The sequence below is a fragment of the Ruditapes philippinarum genome, unplaced genomic scaffold (assembly GCF_026571515.1).
Source record: "Ruditapes philippinarum isolate M1 unplaced genomic scaffold, ASM2657151v2 ctg3606_1_1_1_1, whole genome shotgun sequence".
Classification (NCBI taxonomy): Eukaryota; Metazoa; Mollusca; class Bivalvia; order Venerida; family Veneridae; genus Ruditapes; species Ruditapes philippinarum.
The window spans coordinates 149,100-164,214 of NW_026854501.1; the positions used below are offsets into that span (position 1 = coordinate 149,100).

At 31.8% G+C, this 15,115-nt stretch overlaps 1 protein-coding gene across 1 annotated transcript; it reads right to left on the reverse strand.

Annotated features, from left to right (window-relative positions):
• Window positions 1-13,254: 13,254 nt before the first annotated feature.
• LOC132740284 (uncharacterized) lies at window positions 13,255-14,757 on the reverse strand. The gene has a single exon (XM_060728164.1). It carries the CDS (start codon window positions 14,755-14,757, stop codon window positions 13,255-13,257), a length of 1,503 nt encoding a protein of 500 aa, XP_060584147.1.
• Between the last annotated feature and the right edge of the window lie 358 nt (window positions 14,758-15,115).

Sequence of the window (15,115 nt, forward strand, 5' to 3'; positions counted from 1 at the left end):
GTATAACATCTCCCAATAAAAAAATATGAGTATGTGAGCATACTATTACATGAAACACAAGTCAGAATACAAATATAAACTCCTGTAACCGTTTTTTTTACGGATTATATTATCCTATCATTACCTTTATAAACACGTTATATAACAATAAATGAAGCATTGTTACGATCTAATGATATAATTAAATATATATTATATCATGTCATTTCAATCGCATTATTCTAGTCTTATTATTTCACCCTCAGTTTATATTTGAAATTGCATCTCTATATCTACAGTCTATTAAATTTCTCAAGTTTAATTTTATTGAAATATTTTGACTTATCTGAAGGCATGTAACTAAAAGAATAAATTAAAATAATCACTTATAAATTATCACATGAATCCAAAGGGAGTTCCAGAATATCATTACATGAAGCAGTTCAATGTTTTACGCCCATACAATTGACTACAAATCTCACAAAAAATCAAGAAAATTCAGGAATGTCTTCATCTTTCCCTGCGGTGAATTATCGACACAATAATTTGATAACACCCAGGAAATATGAGAACACATAATTGATTCATCAATGAGTGGTTATTGAATTAGCCGATTTTTATATTGCCTAGAGAAAACACAAAACCTATAGTTGAACGTAGGCAATTAGCTTTTATGGTCTTTACAAGACATTTGCCCAATATAATAAAGGTGTTATAATCTTAATACGAAATATATCATGAAATTAAATGACTGATTTTATTATTTAGTTTCAGACGTGAAGCCCACATTGCGAGGAAATTTAATATGTCCGGTGTTATTGCATCACAGATAATTTTGTAGAATTTTTTAAATATAATTTAAGAGGTGAAAAATCGTTGATGTTTTATAAAACCTTCCGTTGTGTTCACTTTTGAAGGTCGTTTCATGCCAGTGTTTTGAGAAGTCAAATTTTGAGCAAAAATGAGACTTTCAAAGTGAGCGATGAGTTTGCAAATGCATTTGTTTGTCTGGAACATTGACAATTTGGTAGGGAAATAACGCATTTATATTAGTATTTGATTTATGAATCTTTCGATTCGCTCTTGTGCATTTGTAAGTTAGTTTGTCTTTAAAAGTAGGAGACTAACCGAAGGGGTTGGTTCATCAAAACGTGTTTGACGTTTTGTTTTGACGTTTGTTGACAACAAAGCAATGCTTATTAATAAAAGAAAGGAAATACTAGTCGATGTAACTCTTTGGAAAATTGAACAAAGCACCAAAAATGAATAGCTTTTTGAAAATAAAAAATGAAACCATTGCTTGGGCAAAATGGGCATTTTATAAAGAACAATCAAACGGTTGGCTATATGGTCTTTTGCAAAGATTGAGGTACAAAACATTTTTTTCATTGACTAGCAAAGCAAAAACGGCAATTTAAGCTTTAAATTTGACTTAATTTTATATCTGCATATATTGCGAACTCATATAATACATTAACGGAGATGAGTATAAACGATTAAAGTCATTTAAGCATGCGCTGCTGCAGCGTACGTTTGATATGCGTGACTTCTCAGGGTGCTATGACAAAAATTACTTACAAAATCAAAATATAAAATTTAAATGCGATTGCACTACAACGTGAAAATCAAACGTATATTTAATGCAAGAAACATGCTATTGCAATATTTTAAGAATATTTACATCTGCAAAAGCTCTCGGACTGCGCGTTCGGGCTTCAAAAGTGTATGCGTGCTTCTCTGCAGAATGTACTTATCCAAGAAAAACTGTTTTTACACTTTATCTTTGATGTGTCCTTAAACCAATATAATACATGAAACTAATAATGAGATATCAGATTCAGGCGCACTGTTTCTATACCAGTTTAGACATTTAAGATGAGATACACAATCATCAAACGCAGATATGATAGTTACACACAAAATATTAAATTATTCATACATCACCGAAAACATAAGTCGAACATTAAGAATGCTATCATCACCATATTAAATCAATTTTTGCTGATTTATTTATAAATGTTATAATAATTATGTGGAGAACACTGTATTATTTCTTGCAGATAACACGACTGCAACACAAATAGAAAAAACCCTTCTGTATTTAAGACTTTTGATAACAACTATTTTTGTTTTACAATTTAATTTTCTGATCTGAGTAAGGAGTAAAAAGGAATGTTGGTAGAAAATCTCTATAAAAAGTTTATGATAATTATCATCAATTATTAGGTGTTTAAGTTCAGTTTTTTTAAAAAAAGAAATTTTTTTCAAAATGCTAAGGATATGAAAATGCCATATATTTCAAAAAGTAGTAATAAAAATTTAATGAATTTAAAAGTTGCCCTATTGATCGAAATTGTGTTGCCGTTGATAGGTTGAGTTTTGAAAATAAATGAGATTCCGTACACTATAAAGTTTAAAATGTGAAAAACTTATCTTCAAAAAAAGTGCAAAAAACCAATAAAAGTAAAAATTAAATTCGGTTTGATTTTGTTCATGTTTGGACGGTCCCAGAACATAAAATATACTGTCCATGCCCCCTAGCACTAGCTTAAGCAGAAGTCAACATTTAAATACGGAAATGGCGAAGTTCAGAATTTAGATAAATCTGCAAATGTGTTCATAAGGCGGTTATCATAGAACCTTCAATGTGGCACGTAAGTGTCATTCCATGAAGAGCAGCGAATGGTCCCCAAGTAAATGAAAACATTCGTAAATGATTTCTGTGGACATATTACAATGAAAATATGTCATAAACTAATAAACTAGATCTAATTTGTATCATACCATATAGACACCAAAAGAAACAATAATTGTATATGCAGGACGAAGCTACATGCAATAACTGTCTGTTCTATATAAGGCAACTTCTATTGTGAATATTGATCTTCAATTGTACCAACATCTGCAAGACATTCGGCTTTGCTGACAACTACAAAGTATATCCTAATTATTCCCGCATAGCTGCCTGTTAAAGTCACACTTTGTTGTAACATGTTTTTCAAATTGGGGAAATTGAAATGTATTTGCGATATGTCTTATTGGAGTCAAATAAAGAAATTCCGATCTATCTGATTCCGAAAACTCGTTATTAATTTAAACAACTTATTAATCATACGAATAAGTCAAAATGTTATAATTTACTTTTTGCTCAAATAGCACTTGTATATCAAAACATTTTTAAACAAAAGTATAGTCAAAGTATTTATCTAATTTTCATATTTATTTTCCCCATCCCGTTGAAAAACATACTTTTCCATTCTTACCATTCTTAGCAGTGAAAAGACGCTACCTGACTATAACTTGTTAGGTAAACATTTTGTAAATAGTAACACAGACACAACATCGCGTTCTATTGTGAAAAACAAGTAAACCAATGATCATAGGTTCGTGACCTAGTGTAACAAATGGATAGTCGTTTAACCAATTTGCCTAAAACTGTTAACACTGGAAAGGTCCATTAACGAAGAATACCAAATTACTACATGTATGTACTTAACGGTCATGGACGTACTTGGATGACATGAACATCTTTAAAAGAACTCTGTAAATTGTTTTATCGTTATACTTCAAAAACCTATCAAAATATGAGATGGTTAGAAATGTCATAAAATGAAAAATCAACTTTATAACACGTGAATTCTATATTACGCATATTTAAACATGATATTATAAGATTTTTTTTCAAATATGTTTTTCCTATTCTTGAATCACCGGGTATTTCATTATAACATTGTATATGTACAAACACATACTTGTGTTACCTAAATTCACTATTTTGACGTTTATTTTATGCATATCCCTCTTGTTTCCAATAATGCCAGTGTGCAATGCATGCTTATAAACAAATAAAGGACGCTAATTTATTTCTTATAGTCAAAGACATGCAAATCATCCACAGCTTAATAATCAAATAAGCAAGAACACAAATAAATACACTTGTATTTGGATATAAACGTTTGCCCTATTTAATTTAATGTGCCAATTTAATAATATATATTTCACGATTTATCGAGATACTGGTTAATGTAGTGTTGACGAGAAGATAATTATAGTGATCTTTTCTGGAATCGACTGATCCATCAAACACTTTACATATAAATTATCTACTTTACGGTGACAGTTTGACATTTCATTAATTGGAAATGGTACAGAATAACCTCTGTTCTTTAATCGCTGCAATGGTTTTAAGTTATCTTTGATGTTTTTTTTCGGACTGTTCTGAGGGTTGCATTTGGTACATTATTCTTTATAAGAACACTATTTTTTACCATATTTATTATGGTCCTTAATGTCAAAAGTTTGTTTGTATCAAATATACGTCAATATTTTTAGTGATACGTATGTACAACTAGAACTCCGCGAGTCGGATGTGTCGCCTTGTGAACAATGTAGTTTAGGAGAAATGGCCAGGACAAAAATGAAATATGAAAATTAACAAGAGCCATGTCAACATGGCCATCCCCCGCCGAATGTGTTTGCTCATTGGAAGAATGTATATGTAGTAGAACGGAATAATTCTATTTTAAGAGGTCTTTTGGTAATGAAAACTGATGGCTATAGTGATTACAGATTTGAAACCTATGTGAATATTGATGGTTGAAAAAAACAAAGGGCAATTACTGAAAAATAATGCAGGGTAGGTTATCATTCTTGTGTGCTGCATCCCTCCTCAGTAAAATCTATCCACCTATGAAGTTTCAAGTTGATACCTCAAATACTTTTTTAGAAAAAAATTGAATTGAAAAATTAAGTATGAAAATAACAAAGGGCAATAACTCAAAAATTATAAAAGGTAGAGTTATCACTCCTGAGTGAGATCTATGCACCTATGAAGTTTCATAATGATATCTCGAAGGCCTTTTGAGTTATGCTCTGGACAAAAATTAATTTTGAAAAATAAAAAAAGGGCAATAACTAAACAATTATGCAGGGTAGAGTTATCGTTCTTGTGCACTGCACTCTTCCTCAATGAGATTCATCCGCCTATGAAGTTTCAAGTTGATACCTCAAATACTTTTTGAGATAAGCTCCGGACAAAATAGTATGAAAAAGAACAAAGGGCAATAACTCAAAAATTGTACAGGGCAGAGTTATCATTCTTGTGCACAGCATTCCTCCTCTATAAAATCTATCCACCTATGACATTTCATGTTGACATCTCAAACACTTTTGAGTTATGCTCCACTCGGGTGAAAAATTAGGTATGAAAAATAACAAAGGGCAATAACTCAAAAATTATAGAGTTATCATTCTTGTGCACTGCACACCTCCTGAGTGAGGTCTATGCACCTATGAAGTTTCATTTTGATATCTCAAAGGCTTTTTGAGTTATGCTCTGGACAAAAATTAATTTTGAAAAAAAACAAAAGGCAATAACTCAAAAATTGTATAGGGAAGAGTTATCATTCTTGCGAACAACATTCCTCCTCAATAAGATCTATCCAACTATTACATTTCATGTTGATATCTCAAAAACTTTTTGAGTTTTGCTCCACTCAGGTGAAAAATTAAGTATGAAAAATAACAAAGGGCAATTACTCAAAAATTATGAAAGGTAGATTTATCATTCTTGTGCACTGCACACCTTCTGAGTGAGATATATGCACCTATGAAGTTTCATGTTGATATCTCATAGGCTTTTGGAGTTATGCTCTGGACAAAAATCAATTTTGAAAAATAACAAAGGGCAATAACTCAAAAATTATGCAGGGTAGAGTTATCATTCTTGTGCACTGCACTCCTCCTCAATGAGGTCTATCCACCTATGAAGTTTCAAGTTGATAACTCAAATACTTTTAGAGATATGCTCCGGACAAAAATGTCGGACGGAAGGACGGACGTTCTAACAGGAGAGTAATAACGTGGCTACTCTATTGTTCTCTCTATTGTTCTTTTTAGCCACACAAAAGAAAATAGCCACATAAAAGCATTACGGAATGAATGACATCAAAGAGAAAGAAAAGTTACCTATTGTCCCTCTAGCCACATAAATACTCTCCTGTGAGTGCGGAAGGTCGGACGGACGGACGGAGACTATTTCTATATCCCCCGCCGCCTTTTCGGCGGGAGATAACGAAGGGCAATAACTAAAAAAATAATAATAAGTGCAGAGCAGCAGTTTCTGTGCACTGCACTTCTTATCAATAAGATCTATCATTCTATGATGTTTCAAGTCCATAGCTTTCATACTTGAGGAGAAATGACCAGGACAAAAATAAAGTAAGAAAATCAACAAAGGGCAATAACTCAAAAAATAAGAAATGCAGAGTATCAGTTCTTATGCACTGCACTTTTTCTTAATGAGAACTATCATCCTATGAAGTTTCAAGTCCATAACTTTTATACTTTCGGAGAAATGGCCTGGACAAAAATTAGGTATGAAAATTAACAAAGGGCCATAACTCAAAAATTAAGAAATGCAGAGTACCTGTTCTTGTGCACTGCACTTCTTCTTAATTAGACCTATCATCCTATGAAGTTTCAAGTCCATGGCTTTTATACATTAGGAGAAATGGCCCGGACAAAATTAAAGTATGAAAATTAACAAAGGACAATAACTCAAAAATTAGGAAGTACAGAGTACTGGTTCTTGTGCACTGCACTTCTTCTTAATGAGATCTATCATCCTATGAAATTTCAAATTCATAGCTTTTTTAGTTGAAGAGAAATGGCCCAGACAAAATTAAAGTATGAAAATTAACAAAGGGCAATAACTCAAAAAATAAGAACTGAAAAGTACCGGTCCTTGTGCACTGCACTTTGGATTATTGAAAGAAGCATGCATACCAAGTTTGAAGTCAATCAGACTTATAGTGACTGAGTTATGCTCCGGACAAGCTTTAGAGGACGCCGACACAAACGCCGCCGCCGCCGACAAAAGTAACCCCTATATGTCACCTTTTCAAGGCGACACAAAAACTACAAAATGCACAATTTAAAAAGAAATGTGCTTACGCAGGAGAACATAATGCAGTTGCTCGAATAATGAACTCTATGAACTATATTGACTTTCTTGGTATTATTGTTGTAGAAAGTGAGGAGTTACTCATCTTGCTGCTGTTTTTTTTTTCTAAGATACTTTAGTAACAGAATAGCAAAAACTAAAGAGAACGACAAATGCATACTAGACAAAGACTTAAGACAAGGATGTAAACGCAAAACATATAAACGAATGATTCAAAGGCAGTGATATTGCACATTTTACACTGTATTTGTTTTACGCCCGAACATTACTTGGTTATAACAAATCAAACCGTTTGGTCTTTGTGTAAAACCAAGGCGTTGTTTGAAGACAAAAATAAAATCACGTCAGACTGGAGGTTATTAACACCTTATATAATTATGTCGCCGGTGTAATAAGATGATTAGATGATTAAATTAAACAAACTAATCAGATTTATGCAAGCAACCACAGTAATAGGATTGTCTGTTAGGGAAGCTTTCTAATATTCCGCAATCAAAGTAATTTTGAAATTGTCCAGAATATTCACAAACATTAACAAAACATTTAACCGCAGCCATAGTTTGTTCGTAACTCATGCATGTAAGTGTTCTTGGAATGCCAAACATTTTTTATCGTTTATTATTGATCTTGTCTCTTCATTACTAAACAGTTTAAAGAAAGATTACCGGTTGGAAGTGACATAACACTTGATAGAAAAATACAGACTGATTTCAATTGACTTCTTTTATGCATGAACATAAATAAGTGAAAAAATGAAACGCTTGTCTGGCCGTGCAGCAACGTTGTGTTAATTTCTATCTTTGATACATGTACTCGTATATATATCTTAATTACAATAAATTTCAAAATAGGGATAAGGTCTGAATCGTTGCTTTACTTTGTATTGTAATGAACGAATTTAAAATATCATCTTGAAAGTTAGTTCATTAGCAAAGTCGTAGTGCAGTGCGTTTATCACTTTTTATTATAATAACAATATTTTAACCGATCTATCAATGATAATATTCGCTCTTTTGTTAAAACGCTTTATCATCCTTAGAAACATATAAATCACAATTTTATACTTAATAATTCATATTAATTTCAACATTCTGGTCTATAAACTGAAGTTGACATAAAAATGTGTTGGTGTTGGTTGTTGTGTTAATGTTTGTGCAAAGAAATAAATTTAAGAAATAAAAAGAGTTTAACATACTCATAAAATTACATATTTGAAGTGCAGAAGTTCGATTAAATGATTTCCTATCCAATAAGTTGCATCATTATCAACAAAGTATAATTTTTATTAGACATATTGATCAACACAATACTTTTTTGTACATTACGCTACTTATGCTACTATATGTTCAATCATGACTTTAATGAGTTCAACTCGTCTTTATATATCTTTTCAAGTTATTGTTTCATATTAAATGTATGATTCAGCTTTAGCCAGTGATAGTAGGACGTTAAAGGTTGCTTGCACATTCCATAGTTACAGGTTTTTGTTTTTTGAACATTTGTATGGATTTAATCTTTCTTTATTTTGTGTCATAAAATCATGATTTATATAATAGTGGTAACAGTAAAATAACATTTTGTTTAACAAGTATTATATATAGACTTAAAACTAATAAAAGTAAAAGTGTTCAAGTCTAACGAATCTTATAAAATAATTGCCCAAATAGTTGGATTCTGGAAGTAATATAATGTTATTTCATTTTACCGACGTAAAGCAATATGTTACATAAAGGTCCAAGGTGGAATAGCACTGCAATCTTTATTGTTTCCGACGAGAGTGCTCTTTGCAATAACTTTACCGTTTAACAACAATTTGTCTGATATATTTGTATTTTTAAGTGTTCAATTTACGCATACTACTAAAATGATTATCTGATCGTAGGGACACTTTGGACATCAGATTTTGTGTATATCATCATTGGAATCATTTTTATACTGAGATAAAATTATTGTAATAGTTATAAGTGTATTTACATCTTTAAGTATATTCTAGCATTTTTGTTGTGCATGAAAGCTCATATTATATTGTTCTATCATTGCCTCCGAGGGATTATATCCTTTTTTACGTACCATGCCCTTTCTGTTAAGGTTAAACACACACTGACTTAAAACGTTTGAAGGTTGTTGACTTCAAACCACTTGCCCCTAATTGCTGTGGGTTCGAATCTCGACAGGGACTTTGGATTCTTTCATGTGAGGAAGCTATCTAGCTTACGGAACGTCGGTCGTTCTACTCGGCTGCCCGTTCGTGCCTGATATAATGCACGGAAGGCACCTGAGGTCTTCCTCCACCAGTTAAGCTAAAACGTCGCCATATTACCTATACTGTGTCGGTGTGACGTGAAATCCAAATAAACAAACAAACAAAACGTTTGAATAAAGTGGGGTTTTTTGTTGTTTTTTATAATGATAACGTATAATGCAGTTTATATATCTAAAGGAAAATGACGAGTTTGTTTCATTTGAATATTACATGTAACACAATATCTCATGGAATTTATTTTTCCCCAGGTTGTACCTGCATAAGACATAATTTTGGATACGACAAACCTGCCACAAATGAACAACATTTAAATAACTAGAACTCCGCAAGTCGGATGTGTCGCCTTGAGAACAATATAGTTTAGGAGAAATGGCCAGGACAAAAATGAAATACGAAAAATAACAAAGGGCAATAGCTAAAAAAATAATAAGTGCAGAGCAGAAGTTTTATGCATTGCACTTCTTATCAATAAGATCTATCATTCTATGAAGTTTCAAGTCCATATCTTTTATAATTTATGAGAAATGACCTGGACAAAAAAAATGAAAATATATAAAGGGTAATAACTCAAAAATAAGAAATGCAGAGTATCGGTTCTTGTACACTGCACTTTTTCTTAATGAGATCTATCATCCTAAGAAGTTTCATGTCTATATCTTTCATACTTGACGAGAAATGACCTGGTTAAATGAAATACGAAAACTAACAAAGGTCAATAGCTAAAAAGATAATAAGTGAAGAGCAGCAGTTTCTATGCACTGCACTTCTTATCAATAAGATCTATCATTCTATGAAGTTTCAAGTCCATATCTTTTATAATTTATGAGAAATGGCCTGGACAAAAATAAAATATAAAAATATATAAAGGGTAGTAACTCAAAAATAAGAAATGCAAAGTACCGGTTCTTGTACACTGCACTTTTTCTTAATGAGATCTATCATCCTAAGAAGTTTCATGTCTATAGCTTTCATACTTGAGGAGAAATGACCTGGTTAAAATAAAGTACGAAAATTAAGAAAGGGCAATAACTCAAAAAATAAGAAATGCAGGGTACCGGTTCTTGTGCACTGCACTTCTTCTTAATGATCTCTATCATCCTATGAAGTTTCAAGTCCATAGCTTATATACTTTCGGAGAAATGGCCCGGACAAAAATAAAGTATGAAAATTAACAAAGGGCAATAACTCAAAAATTAAGAAATGCAGAGTACCTGTTCCTGTGCACTGCACTTCTTCTTAATGAGATCTATCATCCTATGAAGTTTCAAGTCCATAGCTGTTATACATTAGGAGAAATGGCCCGGACAAAAATAAAGTATGAAAATTAACAAAGGGAAATAACTCAAAAATTAGGAAATGCAGAGTACCGATTCTTGTGCACTGCACTTCTTCTTAATGAGATCTATCATCATATGAAGTTTCATGTCCATAGCTTTTATAGTTGAAGAGAAATGGTCCGGACAAAATTAAAGTATGAAAATTTACAAAGGGCAATAACTCAAAAATTAAAAAGTGCAGAGTACCGGTCCTTGTGCACTGCACTTTGTGTTATTGAAAGAAGCATGCATACCAAGTTTGAAGTCAATCCAACTTAAAGTGACTGAGTTATGCTCTGGACAAGCTTTAGGGGACGCCGACGCCGATGCCGACACCGACGCCGCCGACGCCGCCGACAAAAGTAATCCCTATATGTCGCCTTTTCAAGGCGACACAAAAATACCAATGATTTATTTCATTTATAAATACAGGCAAGTTGTATTTAACATTTAACAAATATGCTTCCGATAGAATGGCAATTGACCGCCTCCGTGGTCGAGGGGTTAGAGTCGATGACTTCTAATCCAGTTACCTCTCTGGCGTGGGTTCGATCCCCGGGAGATGCTTTGGTAGTTTAGCGCGGAGGAAGGTAGTCTAGTACTGGTGTAACTCTCCAGGAACGATGGTTAGGAAACTACCCGCCTATATGACTGAAATACTGTTAAAAAAAGGCGTAAAATGAAGCAAACAAACAAACAAACAAAGAATGGCAATTACAATGCGTGTTTAAAGAACATTGAGAAAGCTAGTTCTAGCAGGTGATTATACAGTAAAAAAATCTTCGAAAAATGTCATGATCCGATAAAAAATTAACATTTAATAAACAATCATCCCAGGTTAGAACAGAACAGAACAGAACAGAAATTTTATTTCGTAACGTATACAATACAGTATCTTGTTACATTACATATATCAAATATTATAAATAGATAAACACATGATATAATTCAAAGATTTACAGTATATTGGAGAATGAACATATATTGCTGCGAAAAAATTGATTTTGTATTAAATAAATGTATATCAGAATAATCTCATTTTTAATATCAGAAAAATCTCATTTTAATATTAAAATTACTAGCGAAATCTAAACGTTTACAATATCTATGAAAATAATAACAACATTTTAACATTACATTTATGTATAACCTAAGCTTATCAACATATCTTTTCTTTTACTATTTGCATAATAAATAAATTTACATAAATTTAATAATATAGACTTTTCACATGACTGAAGTAATTCTATGAATTTAAACATGCTAGGTTTTTTATAATAATATCTTTTAATGAATTTAGTGCGTATTTCCTGGTACACATTACAAACAAGTATAAAATGAAATTCGTCTTCGACATCTTGTGTATTACAAAGTTGACATATGCGCTCATGTCTTTCAAGTCTGTTTCTACCATATCTACCAGATTCTATTCTTAAATTATGCGCAGATATTCTGAGACGGGCTAATTGTTGTCTTGATTTCATACACTTAATTTTATCTAAATAGCATTCCATAGAAAAATTATCCTTGATATGTCTATACAATGTATTTAAAACGTTATTATTAACAATATCTGAAAACCATTTTTGTTTAAAAACATCAATGACTCTTTGTTTAAAAATATTAACAAATTCTTTTGGATTATAAAGTTCAGGACAATTCCACACCTCAGAAAAACCAAATTCATCTAAAATTCCTTTTACTTTATATGCCCAGTTTTTTACTCCTTTTTTACACTGATTTAATGCATTTATATACACACATTTAACAATGATATTGCTTGAATGTATCACTTTAAACCAATATTTTATTATGTGAACATATCTATTTACATAAAGTGGGTATCTTCCTAGCTCACCATAAATTGCTGCATTACAAGAGCTTATTTTCACACCAAGAATTAACTTGCAAAATTTCAAGTGTAATCTCTCTATATCTTTAGATTTTGTAAATCCCCAGACTGGACAAGCATAATTTATGATAGAGCCGACAAAAGCATCAAATAATTGTAAGGAAACAGAAGGGGAAATTTCATACTTGTTAATATTACATATTAAAACATTCATTGCTTTCAAAGCTTTACCTATAAGATATTGATTATGAAGTACAAAGGACCCAGTGTAATTAAATACTACACCTAAATAATTAAAATCGTCAACGATTTCCAAAGCTTCATTATTATAAAACCAACGTTCATGAGGAAGTACTGGTCCTCTATTCCGAAAAACAACTATTTTAGTTTTGGCGGTATTTACCTCTAGGCCCCATAGATTACAGTATTCAAATAAAGAGTTTAGTCTTTGCTGTAAATCCTCTTGCGAGTTACCAATTATTACCATATCATCAGCGAATAACAATATTACTATACATATTTCAAATATATTCAATCCACAATCGACAGAGTTTTGTAAAAATAATTCTAGGTCTTCTAAAAATAGTGCAAACATGGCGGGCGAATTATTTTGGCCTTGTCGTAGCCCAACCGATAAATTGAAAAACTCTGAAAATGTATTGCAATGTTTAACACACGACTTAACAATTGAATACATTGATTTAAAAGTTCTAAGTAACTTCCCATCTAATCCCATATTAAACAATTTATACCATAATGCATTGCGGTTCACAGAGTCAAACGCCTTTCTTAAGTCGATAAAAGCACAAGGTAATCGCATTTTTTGAGTTAACATATGGTTTATTAAATTGTGTAACACGAAAATTGCATCTACTGTACTTCACCCCTTTCTGAAACCAAATTGAGCGTCTGACAAAATGTTATTCTCATCAAACCATTTTTCCACTCTATTTGTCAAGATACTTATAAACAATTTCCCAAAGTTACTTAGTAATGTGATGCCGCGATAATTATTAACATTAGTATGATCACCTTTTTTATGAAGAGGTATAATAAAGCCTTCAGACCATATTTCTGGAAAATAGCCCGCATCAAAAACTCTGTTAAAAAGATCAGTGATATGGCCTACTAATATATCAATAGAAAATATAAAGTATTCGTTCAATAAGTCATCACTTGGACAAGACGCTTTGTTGCGGTTTAATCGCTTCACCGCATCTCTAACTTCTTCGCAAGATATGGGTATATTGAGCTCTTCGAAAGTAGGGTTACTAATATTAGGATCAATATTATCATTTGAAATATTTGCATCAAAATTAGTTGTAGCCCTTATTTCTTCAAACATATTTGCAAAATAATTTTGGAAATCTAAAATAGGTATATCCGAACTTTGTGATACATTTCGTTTTTTGAAATGTTTCCAAAACTCTCTTGGTTTACTAGTTTTCAATTCAGACAATTCTTGTGCCCTTTTAAGTCTATATTGTCGTTTCTTTTTACGAACAATGTTTTTAAACTCTTTTTTCAAGTCACATAGAATATGCCTGTTAGTTTCGTTTTTATAATTATTAAAAATCGACAAAGCATTAAGATAATTATGCTTTTTTTCGTAGCATTCTTCATCAAACCAAGAACAATCAGAGTTTCCACCCTTTTTTCTACCTTTTCGCTTAAAAAGAGGCTCGGCTACATCTTGAATGATCTTTGAAAACTTTAAAACAATATTTTCAATGTCGCTCGAAGAAGAACTCTCAAAAATATCGTTTAAATCAGTCATTCTTCCTAATAAACCCCTTCTAAATTTATCTTTGTCAGCATCACGCCATTTAAAATATGTACTCTGACTTTCTAAATTTCTTGGATTAGATTTAGTATCTAAGTATTTAACGGTAAACGAAAGTGGTGCATGATCACTAAATTCATTAAATTGACATATTTCGAATTCACTTATAATCTGAAAATTGCACTCTTTCAATAATAAATAGTCAATTGTACTGTTTGACTGACGGCTATAATACGTAAATGCCCCCACGTTACAATCTTTACCTAAACGACCGTTAGCTAATCTCATACAAGTAGTTTTACAAAAATCAAGGATCTTTTCACCTCTCGTGTTAACAATAGGATCGGAAGAGGCCCTGCATAATGGTGCATCTGGAAAATAATCGTCAGAATCGATATATTTTACATTATTATCACATACTATAAAATCTGATTTATTGCCTACTCTCCCATTCCAGTCACCTACTAATAACACTTTACCTAGGTCTTCAAAATAAAAAACATCATTAGTTAACATTTCAAATAAGTCTACATTTTCAATACTCGCAATAGGCGAGTCATCAAACCACATATAAACTCCACATAAATATATATCAGTCATTGTCTTAAAAAACTCACTGTCCAGTTTCATCCATATAATTGTGTCACAATGGTTTCTTACAATAGTTACTCCGTTTTTAATATTGTTTTTTACATATATAACAATTCCACCGCTGTTTCTTTTAGCCCTTTTATGTTTAAATTTTCTATAAAAATTAAAGCATGTATAACCATTAATTTCAATATTAGAATTTTCATCAGTCCAGGATTCAGTAAGAATACATATATCATTTTCCGAAATTTTAGAAATAAAGTCTTTATTTTTTAATTTAGCGTCACTTAAACCATTGCAATTCCATGCTAAGACTTTCAGCTCACTCTCCGGTAATTCCTAGGCTGACTTGTCTGGTTTACCATCG